General features: G+C 43.6%; 1 protein-coding gene across 1 annotated transcript in view; it reads left to right on the top strand.

The window, feature by feature from the left end:
- LOC115131349 (CUB and sushi domain-containing protein 3) overlaps positions 1 to 12,290 on the top strand; it is a 317,735-nt gene that overhangs the window by 151,628 nt on the left and 153,817 nt on the right. The window contains 2 exon segments of the mRNA XM_065021039.1: positions 513 to 608; positions 4,079 to 4,282. Of these exon segments, the coding sequence (XP_064877111.1) occupies positions 513 to 608; positions 4,079 to 4,282 (300 nt within the window).

Genomic DNA, 12,290 nt, shown 5'->3' with positions numbered 1-12,290 from the left:
ACGTGGTCTGTACCATGTAAACAGCAGCACCTTATGAGATGCTCTTAACAAAGAGGTAAGTGCTAATAAAAGGCTGTACATTTCCCCCGTTTCTATCGGGGATAAGACCACCAAAGTTCCAGGGAGACTGTGAAGAAGAAGAAGAAGAAGAAGAAGAAGAAGACGACTAGGTGGAATGAAAGGGGTCCGTTGGCAATCAATAAGGCCTTCTATCAAAGCATGAATCCCTTGTTGACTCTTAATGTTCTGTTCAAGGATAACATTGAACTGACAGCTGATTAGTTCAGCACAACAGGCATCAGAGTTAAACAACGCCAGATCAGATCAACATGATTGATTAATCCAATGGAGTCTTTAATTTATCTTTAACTGGGTTGGATCATCAGTTGTTGGACAGCCAACCTGCACATCAATCAGAAGAATAACCGTTCATCCTGTGAAATGTTTGTGTATGGTGGAGTTGTAAGTTGTGTTTGATTGATCATTGAAATCCATTTTTTTCTTTTCTTCAGGAGAGTCTCTACCCTTGAGCACGGGCAACCAGATAACCATAAAGTTCACCACGGTCGGCCCGGAGACTGCTAAGGGCTTTCACTTTGTCTACCAAGGTTTGTCTTCCATAGATGAACTCAGCAAAAAAAGAAACACCCTCTCACTGTCAACTGCATTTATTTTAAGCTAACTTAACATGTGTAAATATTTGTATGAACATAACAAGATTCAACAACTGAGACATAAACAGAACAAGTTCCACAGACATGTGACTAACAGAAATGGAATAATGTGTCCCTGAACAAAGGAGGGTTAAAAATAAAAAAGTCGCAGTCAGTATCTGGTGTGGCCACCAGCTGCATGAAGTACTGCAGTGCATCTCCTCCTCATGGACTGCACCAGATTTGCCCGTTTTTGCTGTGAGATGTTACCCCACTCTACCACTCTTCCACCAAGGCACCTGCAAGTTCCCAGACATTTCTGGGGGGAATGGCTCTAGCCCTCACCCTCCGATCCAACAGGTCCCAGACGTGCTCAATGGGATTGACATCCGGGCTCTTCGCTGGCCATGGCAGAACACTGACATTCCTGTCTTGCAGTAAATCACGCACAGAACGAGCAATATGGCTGGTGGCATTGTCATGCTGGAGGGTCATGTTAGGATGAGCCTGCAGGAAGGGTACCACATGAGGGAGGAGGATGTCTTCCCTGTAATGCACAGCGTTGAGATTGCTTGCAATGACAACAAGCTCAGTCCGATGATGCTGTGACACACCGCCCCAGACCATGGCAGACTCTCCATCTCCAAATCGATCCCGCTCCAGAGTACAGGCCTTGGTGTAACTCTCATTCATTCGACGATAAACGCGAATCTGACCATCACCCCTGGTGAGATAAAACAACGAGTGAGACAAAACTGGTGAGACAAAAGTGAAGAGCACTTTTTGCCAGACCTGTCTGATCCAGTGACGGTGGGTTTGTGCCCATAGGCGACGTTGTTGCCAGTGATGTCTGGTGTGGACCTGCCTTACAACAGGCCTACAAACCCTCAGTCCAGCCTCTCTCAGCCTATTGCGGACAGTCTGACCACTGTGTTGTGGAAATGTCCTCTATTTACCAAATCATGGGAGCAAACCACACACACAAGTCAGAGTTAGTTATCAAAGTCCATCTTTAATTATATCAGCTCTATCACAATCCTGTGACTCTCAGGTAATTCAGTGTCTCTCAGTGAATTCTCTGAGAGCCCCCTCCACATTGCAATAGCATTTTGACTTTCAACAGTTCGGTATCTCTAATGAAAAGTTGAGAGTCCCAACACAATGGCAAAATGGGATCCTTTATAGCAAAGATACACAGGATAAGACAGCATCGGCATAATTCATTGTTCAGCTTTGTCTCCTCTCTCAAACTCAGAACCATAAACCAACCCTCCATATCAACAGGCATATATCAAATTGTCATTTAGATACAACCAATTCTAAATACAACCAATCCTGGACAAACTCACGGAGAGGATAGAATGATTCCAGACACTGCCATCCCCGATGGGAAAAGTAGGGAGTGAACTGGCACATAGACACAGTGGAGCAAAAGATATGTTTACACATGATGATACTTTGACCTCTCCCCTCTCTGCGGCCCATGCAACTTAGTCTTGACACAGAACAGATACTGCAACCCTGCCACAGTATTATACAAAAATACCATTCTGATGAGAAGTAACTTACAAATATATGATGAATATAAAACATCTTACATATGTTACCAACAAATTCTGATTATTTCCACAACAACTGATGGAGGGATTGTGCGTTCCTGGTGTAACTCGGGCAGTTGTTGTTGCCATCATGTACCTGTCCCGCAGGTGTGAAGTTCGGATGTACCGATCCTGTGCAGGTGTTGTTAGACATGGTCTGCCACTACGAGGACGATCAGCTGTCCGTCCTGTGTCCCTGTAGCGCCGTCTTAGGCATCTCACAGTATGGACATTGCTATTTATTGCCCTGGCATGGGAAACAGTGTTTAAACAATGATTACAATGATTACAATGATGATCTGTGAAGTTATTTAGATTTTTACAAATTATCTTTGAAAGACAGGGACCTGAAAAAGTTTATTTCATAGATTATACTTAAATATTCATAAGTACAGTGTCCATATTAGGACATCCTTATGACTCGGAGGCTATACTAATTTTGGCAACATACATACAAAACTAAGCCCTTTCTGTCTTCCAATATTGGGTATTTCAGCTCTGTCATCACATTATTCAAATGAATCAGCAAGTCGCTTTCATCCAACCCCAGCCAAGCCAGAGGCATGGATTGAGTTTAGCTGTGCATGTAAGGATTGCCTACACTCCACTGTCACTATGTGTTCGAAATGACTGTATAAACATTAGGATCCTTTGAATTCAGTACCTCCACTTGTAATAAATATTGGAATGTGTGACTCTGACAGGGAGTGAAATACATGGACCTTTATTAATATGTTGTAACAGAGTGCTCTCCAGAGTAATGCAGGTCTGTAAATTACAATTCTTTTTAGATGCCTGACATTTAGAACATCACACACTTCCATAGAGTACATACAGTCATCACTAGTGTACAGAAGCAGGAGGGGTACATTTACATTTTTCTGTCAGCTAGCAATCTGTTGATGACGTTGCCTGGCCCCAAAAACCTGTCTGTTCAGCACTATCACAGGCACAGAGGTGTCCTGCTCAGCAAGATGCTTCACATATCCCCAAAAAGCTTAGAATGATCAAGCTTCTTAGAACTTTTGCAAATTGTACACATTCCACATTTCCCCTCTGAGTCATTTTGCGTGCCAGATGGCACTCTATTCCCTACATAGAGCACTACTTTTGAACAGAGCTCTATGGGCCTTGGTCAATAGTAGTGCAATATATAGGGAATAGGGTCCCATCTTGCAGCAGCATCTTCCAGTGTAGAAGTCTCATTCCCCCCTGACACATGCTAAGCCTAACTCCTGGACGGATCCCAACAACTCCCTGCCTCCCTCCCTGCCTCTCTGCGTCCCTGCCTCTCTGCCTCCCTGCCTCCCTTCCGTCCTTCCTCCCTCATTTTTGGACTCATTCATTTGTTCTTGCAATTGCGAGCTAGGCCTGCTAACTTAAATCCCACTCAATAGCTCAGTTATTGCTCTTCTCAAAATGTAATCCCAATTTCAATTTTTTGTTTAAATAGAACACCACCAGACTTTTACACAAATGACAGATTCAGTCAGACGGTTCTTGTTTATGTGATAACCCTGCCTTCAGTATTCAAGTGTGTAATAGTTTTTCTGAGCGTTCAGGGGCGGATGATGAAGGTAACAGACACATGCTCTCCTCTGCTCTTACAAAGCCTAAGAACACCATGGTGCTGGTCTGTCTCAGACGTGGTTTTGCATTGATGTTATATCCTACCTCAGAACCCATTATCAAATGTCATGTTAGCTAGCTAGCCAGCTAGCTGAAAGTCTATGGTGAGAGATTGGGTATATCTAATTTGAAGTTTTTCTCCCCCTGCTGCTGCTTCTTCTTCCATTGCTTTACTGACACCTCCTATCCTATCCACAGCTGTCCCAAGGACCAGTGCCACCCAGTGCAGTTCAGTCCCTGAGCCTCGCTTCGGCAAACGGATCGGGAACGACTTCGCCATGGGTGCCTCGGTCCTGTTTGAGTGTAACCCTGGATACGTCCTGCATGGTTCCACCGCCATCCGCTGTGAGACCGTCCCTGACACCCTGGCCCAATGGAACGACTCGCTACCCACTTGTGTTGGTCAGTATGATTGGCCCCCAAGCCAATTGCCGGCTACAGTGATTGGCTACCGTGTGTGAGAAACACCCCTGATTTTTCTACCGCTAACAAGCTTTGTCAACATGCCAATCTTCTCGGGCCGCCTCTTAAGTGAGGCAAAGTCATTATCGTGGGAGCGTGAGTGTGCACACGAAAGCAGACTGGGGTTTTGGCTGTGAGGGTCCCTCAGAGGGCCTTCCTTACCACTCTGAACAGAATGTTTCCTCTTGGCTGTGCATTCAGCCAGGTCTAAAGAGTGTGGTGAGGAGAGGAGAGAGGATAGAGACAGAGGGTTGAGCTAGAAGAGAAGAGAGAGAGAGTGTGAGAGAAAGAGATTGTCTCTGATGAGAGTATAGAGTTAAAGTGAGAGATGACACTCACTCTCTTTCCCGACGGGCGCTCTGGCCAGTTTCTTACACATTTTGACTATCAATTGAACTGCAATCTATTATTGTAAAAACAGCAAACTTTCTAACTCCGCCCATAACTTTTTGACTTTATAGCACTCCCAGAAGGCATGAATTATTGAGTCATTGTTCGGTTTACACTTAAGACATGACTCTGCCGTTGTGCTGTAGAATTTGTGAATAAATTCTACACATTAGTTTATACTGGATTAAGGGTAAATGTTTGTTAACTGTAATTTTGTTAGTTAAATGTTCCAACTCTCCCTCCATCTTGTGCCAATATCAGTTATTTTTAAACCTTGGTTCCAATCATTTCTATTTTTTGGATTACATTTGAAGGGTCTTTTAAAGACTCCCTTTTTTCTCGTCAAGTAAGTTTAGCGTTTTTTCTGCATCCTCTTTTTGCAGACCACACACCAATATTCAAGGTTCTGTTTTTGAGCCAGATCGACATTCTTATCACACTACTTTTAAGACAGGGATTTTTTCTAGGCTCTTTTTGTGTACTTGGTGGGGTACAGTAGACAGAGTGTGTGCCTGTCTGATGGGAGAGTTGTAGATTACATTTTGATCTGTCATAGCTCCCTGTTCCTCACTGGCAGAGACAGAATGACATGGTGTCCTTTCCTGTCAAGCCCATCCAAAGCCCTGCTCCAAAGCAAAGGAGGGTGACACAGAGTACAGTAGTTCATAAACAGGATTTGACCTCAGCTGTAGTCTGCTCTTTCAGGACTGGCCTCTATCTAGCTGTCTTTGAATGAATGGCATCTGTCTTATGTGGCGGTGAAAGGCTTCTATCTAGCTATCTGGAGGTGAAGAGCCTCTATCAATGCATTAGGGAGCGCAAAATTGACAGGGCCATATTTGCAAATGAATTGCTCTCTCCATATGCTGCCTTTTTGGCCTGATGTAGAACTAGTCTTTTTAGTTTAGTTTTTATGTTTTTCGCTTGTGTTTTCCAGTGGGAAGGATACGGTCCATAGGATTTTCTCTGTGATTATCTGAGCACTATGGCTGCATTTTATATATCATCTGTAAAATATGGATGAGTTGAAATTGCTCTGAAGTGAATTTGTTGAATAATTTAAGCGCCTGACACAGATATATTGGACTTTGCTCTCTCTCGTTGCCCTCTCTCTCGTTGCTCTCTCTCTCTCTCGTTGCTCTCTCTCTCTCGTTGCTCTCTCTCTCTCTCTCTCTCGTTGCTCTCTCTCTCTCTCTCTCTCTCATCCATCAGACATTTCTGCTGCAATATTAGACAGCCATCAGTGTGGCCCTACCTGCTCTTAGTTGTTGAAACAAAGTGTTTAGCGCTGACCTCTAGTATACACCGTTATCCTTCACAGATAGCATCACCATCGTATCTGATCATCTGAGCAGGAAAGAAAAAACCTGTTCTGGCAGCATTAGATTCCAGCATGTGCTATTGACAACGCTCTGCTCTCCCACCTCTCTCCCTCCTCACGCGGTTCGGAGGACAATACTTGGCAGCCCTTCAACAAACAGGGGGAACAACCTCACCCTCATTGTGAGCAAGACAAAGGAGATGATTGTGGATTACAGGAAAAGGATGGCCAAACAAGCCCCCATTAACATCGACGGGGCTATAGTGTAGCAGGTCGAGAGTTTCAGGTTCCTTGGTGTACACATCATCTACAAACTATCATGGTCCAAATGTAACGGATGTGAAACGGCTAACTAGTTAGCGGTGGTGCGCACTAAATAGCGTTTCAATCGGTGACGTCACTTGCTCTGTGACCTTGAAGTAGTGGTTCCCATTGCTCTGCAAGGGCCGTGGCTTTTGTGGAGCGATGGGTAACAATGCTTTGTGGGTGACTATGGTTGATGTGTGCAGAGGGTCCCTGGTTCGCGCCCGGGTATAGGTGAGGGAATGGTCTAAAGTTATACTGTTACACAAACACACCTTGACAGTCATGATAAGGGCACAATAACACCCTTTCCCCCTCAGGAGACTGAAAAGATTTGGCATGGGTCCCCAGATCCTCAAAAAGATCTACAGCTGCACCATTAATTAACCTCTCTGGGATAGGCGGGACGCAAATGTCCCACCTGGCCAATTGCCAGGGAAAATGCAGAGCACCAAATTCAAATAAAATACTATAAAATCCAAACTTTCATTAAATCACACATGTAAGATACCAAATTAAAGCTACACTCGTGAATCCAGCTAACATGTCAGATTTCAAGGCTTTTCGGCGAAAGCATAAGAAGCTATTATCTGATCATAGCACAGCAGTAAACAAAGAGAGAGTAGCATATTTCAACTCAGCAGGCACCACACAAAACGCAGAAATTATAAATAAATCAAGCCTTACCTTTGACGAGCTTCTTTTGTTGGCACTGCAATATGTCCCATAAACATCACAAATGGTCCATTTGTTCAATTAATTCCGTCGATATATATGCAAAATGTCCATTTATTTGGCTCGTTTGATCCAGAAAAAAACAGCTTCCAATTTGCGCAACGTCACTACAAAATATCTCAAAGGTTACCTGTAAACTTTGCCAAACATTTCAAACTACTTTTGTAATACAACTTGAGTTATTTTTAAACTTTAATAATCGATCAAATTGTAGACGGGACAATCTGTGTTCAATACAGGAAGGCAACAAACTCATGCTACTTTTCCAGTCATGCGCCTTCTCAAAAAGTACACTTCAAATGACACAAATTCATGATGGCCGTACTTCTTCATTACACAAAGGAATAACCTCAACCAATTTCCAAAGACGGGTGACATCCAGTGGAAGCGGTAGGAACTGCAAAACTCATTGAATAGACAGTGACCTAAAAAAAAAAATTCTGAATGGTTAGTCCTCTGGGTTTTGCCTGCTACACAAGTTATGTTATACTCACAGGCATGATTCAAACAGATTTAGAAGCTTCAGAGTGTTTTCTATCCAAATCTACTAATAATATGCATATCTTATATTCTTGGCATGAGTAGCAGGAAGTTGAAATTGGGCACGCTATTTATCCAAAAGTGAAAATGCTGCCTCCTATTTTAAGAGCATCCTGACCGGTTGCATCACTGCCTGGTATGGCAACTGCTCGGCATCTGACCGTAAGGCGCTACAGAGTACATCACTGGGGCCAAGCTTCCTGCCATCCAGGACCTAATTACTTGTCGGTGTCAGAGGAAGGCCAGAAAAATTGTCAGAGACGCCAGTCACCCAAGTCGTAGACTGTTCTCTCTGCTACTGCACAGCAAGCAGTACTGGAGCACCAACTCTAGGTCCAAAAGGCTTCTTAACAGCTTCTATAGTACCCCCAAGCCATAAGACTGCTGAACAATTAATCAAATGGCAACCCGGACTGTTTACATTGCCCCCTACCCAGCCCCCCTTTGTTTTTACACTGCTGCTACTCGCTGTTTATTATCTATGCATTGTCAATTTACCCCAACCTGGGTAGCCATTTGATTAGATGTTCAGAAGTCTTATGGCTTGGGGGTAGAAGCTGTTTAGAAGCCTCTTGGACCTAGACTTGGTGCACCTGTATAACTTGCCATGCGGGAGCAGAGAGAACAATCTATGACTAGGGTGGCTGGAATCCTCTGACACCGCCTGGTATAGAGGTCCTGGATGGCAGGAAGCTTGGCCCCGGTGATGTATTGGGCCGTACGCCCTTCCCTCTGTGGTGCCTTGTGGTTGGAGGCCGAGCAGTTGCCATACCAGGCAGGGATGCAACCCATCAAGATGCTCATGATGGTGCAGCTGTAAAACCTTTTGAGGATCTGAGGACACATGCCAAATCTTTTCAGTCTCCTGAGAATAGGTTTTGTCGTGCCCTCTTCATGACTGTCTTGGTGTGTTTGGACCATGTTAGTTTGTTGGTTATGTGGACGCCAAGAAACCTGAAGCTCTCAACCTGCTCCACTACAGCCCTGTCGATGAGAATGGGGACGTGCTCAGTCCTCCTTTTCCTGTAGTCCACAATCCTCTCCTTTGTCTTGATCACGTTGAGTGAGAGGTTGTTGTTCTTGCACCACAAGGTCAGGTCTTTGACCCCCTCCCTATAGGCTGTCTCATCGTTGTCGGTGATCAGGCCTACCACTGTTGTTTCAACGGCAAACTTATTGATGGTGTTATACAAAAATTTGAAGGTGCGAACGGACGGAGGTTAGCGCGATCTGCTCATACTTACATTTCTTGCAGACAACATGCATGGAGAATGGGTCCCGAGCGACATGGTAGGAAAATACGATGCGTACTTTGTAAAAGTTCCCAGGAAAATCTGACAACTGGACCGTCACCGCTCATCAGAACTTCTTGGTGCCCTCACCACTTTCTCTCTCTCTCCCCGGACCTTTGCTCGCCTACATCATACGCATACATCACTGAATTTTTATTGATCAGCGGTTGAACTATTTGATTAGTATTCAAGTATTGTGAGAAACCCCACGCTTGCTCTGGAATTGCACATGAGAACTATGCACATTTATCCCGAACAATATGGGAGAAATCGGACTCTTGCACATACTAAACCTAAGCAATTTAAATATCTAGACTTGTCAGGACTGTTCTCTTGGTACTTAACCTTGTCTCTGGACATTTCCTGAAATATGTGGCGTTAAAGACTCTGGTGACTCTGGATTCTCGTTCAACTGCTGTCTGTAAATCCAAATGTTTTAACCCTCGATCTAGACTTGCCATTATCTTGCTGCTTCTATTGTCTGGAAATGTCCAGTCTAATCCAGGTCCTGACATTCTTACCCCTGCCGAATTAAGTAGTGTCTGTTTTTATTGATTTGTCGAAGGCTTTTGACACCGTGGACCATGCTGTGTTAGTGAAAAGGTTAAAATGTTGTGGAATAACTGGTCATGCTCTAGATTGGTTTATAAATTACCTATCAAATCGTACACAATGTGTAATGGCGGATGGTTGTAAATCTGAGTCCATAGAGGTGTGCGCAGGTGTTCCGCAAGGTTCTATTTTGAGCCCACTGTTGTTAATTTTGTATATCAACAACATTGGGGATCTTATTGAAACAGCGGATGTTCATTTTTATGCGGATGATACTGTTCTTTATTCAAGTGGTAGTAGTTTATCTTTAGCTTTTGAAAATGCCCAAAGAGCATTTAACATCATACAACAGAATCTGTATGATTTAAAGCTGATTCTAAATTTGGGTAAAACAAAATGCATGGTATTTTCAAATGCCAGGCATGTTAAAATTATGCATTGCTACATTGGTTGGACATACTATAGAGTAAAGTGTACAAATATTTGGGTGTGTGGGTTGATGATAAGCTGAGCTTCACTGAGCATGTAGAGAACTTGATAAGGAAGCTCAAGCTGAAAATAAGATTTTGTTACCGGCATAATGCTTGATTTTCTTTTGAGGCCAGGAAGGAGCTGGTACAATGTACATTACTGTCGTTTTTAGATTTTAGTGATGTTATATAAATGCAGGCCTCAGCCACTACCCTGAGAGCACTTGATTCAGTGCTCTCAGGTTCATTTCAAATCAGAAACGTCTAACACATCATTGTGATCTCTACAGTGCTTTTGGCTGGTTGTCATTGACCTTGCGTAGGCTTCAACACTGGTATACACTGATTTATAAGGCCATATTGGGTAAAATGCCATTTTATCTCTGTTCTTTTTTAGTCAGGTCAGTAAATAAATATCAATTACGGTCCCATTCTGATTTGCTTCTAACAGTACCAAAAATTAGAACAGGTCATGGTAGAAATAGTTTTAGTTACTTAGCTCCGTGGTCCTGGAATTCTGTCATGAACCTTTTAAAATGTGATGATCTAGTTTCGTTGGTGGAGTTTAAACACTTGATCGATGTATATATCATAGAAGAGTGTAATTGTTTTTAGGCCAGCTGTTTTTAGTCAAGACGTTTGTGTTTTTAATGTACAATGTTTTTGTTGTACTGTATGTGTGTTTATGGTTTTGTTTAATGTTGTGTTAGTGTATGTAAGTTGTTTTTGTCTGAAACGTTGTTCCCTGCTGCTATTGGACAAGGTCTCTCTGGGAAGAGAAATGTTATCTCAATGAGAAAAAACCTGTATAAATAAAGGTAAATTAAATAATAAAAATAGTCTTGCCTGGCCGTGCAGCCATGAGTGAACAGGGAGTACAGGAGGGCACTGAGCACGCAACCCTGAGGGGCCCCCATGTTGAGGATCAGCGTTGGGGATGTGTTGTTACCTACCCTTACCGCCTGGGGCCGGCCCGTCAGGAAGTCCAGGATCCAGTTGCAGAGGGAGGTGTTTAGTCCCAGGGTCCTTAACTTAGTGATGAGCTTTAGGGGCACTATAGTGTTGAATGCTGAGCTGTAGTCATTCTCACATAGGTGTTCCTTTTTCCAGGTGTGAAAGGGCAGTGTGGAGTGCAATAGAGATTGCATCATCCGTGGATCTGTTGGGGCGGTATGCAAAGGGTTTCTGGGAAAATTGTGTTGATGTGAGCCATGACCAGCCTTTCAAAGCATTTCAAGTCTACAGATGTGAGTGCTATGGGTCGGTAGTCATTTAGGCAGGTTACCTTAGTGTTCTTGTTCACAGGGACTATGGCGGTCTGCTTGAAACATGTTGGTATTACAGACTCAGACAAGGAGAGGTTGAAAATGTCAGTGAAGACACTTGTCATTTGGTCAGTTCATGCTCGGAGGACACGTCCTGGTTATCCGTCTGGCCCTGCGGCCTTGTGAATGTTGACCTGTTTAAAGGGCTTACTCACATCGGCTGCGGAGAGCGTGTTCACACAGTCGCCCAGAACAGCTGATGCTCTCATGCATGTTTCAGTGTTACTTGCCTCAAATCGAGCATAGAAGTTATTTAGCTCGTCTGGTAGGCTCGTGTCGCTGGGAAGCTCCCGGCTGTGCTTCCCTTTGTAGTCTTTAATAGTTTGCAAGACCTGCCACATCCGACAAGCATTCCCTTTTTTTTAATTGTCCCTTTTTAATTCAAGTTTTATTTAATCATGGTGGGATGGGATGTGTGTATAAGTATGAGGCCGACAATAGCCGTCAAAACCTGAACTGTGCTGATTGGTCAACGTGAGGTATTACATTATTTTAGACCTCTTTACTTTTTCTACAATCACTGTCTGTCACTGCAAAGAATGCCTTTATCGAAGATTTGATTAACCGTCCCTTGTCCAACATCTGTTCTCTCTGTTAGTCAATCAATCTTCTATTGACTGAGACCTCACTGAATCTTCACTATAAGTCAGACATCTATAGTGAAATCTCTGTCTCTAGTGAAGTAACCAGGGCCCCTATTCAGAAAGTGTAACAGACTAGCAGTGCTCATTTAGGATGTCCTAACACAGTCGAGGAGAAGACATGCCTAGCTCCATTAGGCACAGCACAACCACCTGGTTGTACCAGCTACATAATGATATCTGTATCTCAGTGAGGTGTCTATTTAAAAGCCCTCGGTGGGTCCATCAAAGCACAGACCCATGTATATGGTGGACATATTAGGACATACATGCTAGCTAGCATGTAGTTTGATGTCTGATGTAGCATGTCGTTTTCCTTGGATGTCTGATGTGCTTGTGCTAATGTATGGGACAGGCACTTGTACGGTGTACTAACATA

Source organism: Oncorhynchus nerka, linkage group LG7 (genome assembly GCF_034236695.1).
Source record: "Oncorhynchus nerka isolate Pitt River linkage group LG7, Oner_Uvic_2.0, whole genome shotgun sequence".
Classification (NCBI taxonomy): Eukaryota; Metazoa; Chordata; class Actinopteri; order Salmoniformes; family Salmonidae; genus Oncorhynchus; species Oncorhynchus nerka.
The sequence above is the reverse complement of the archived record's forward strand: the minus strand, read 5'-3'. Positions and strand labels throughout refer to the sequence as shown.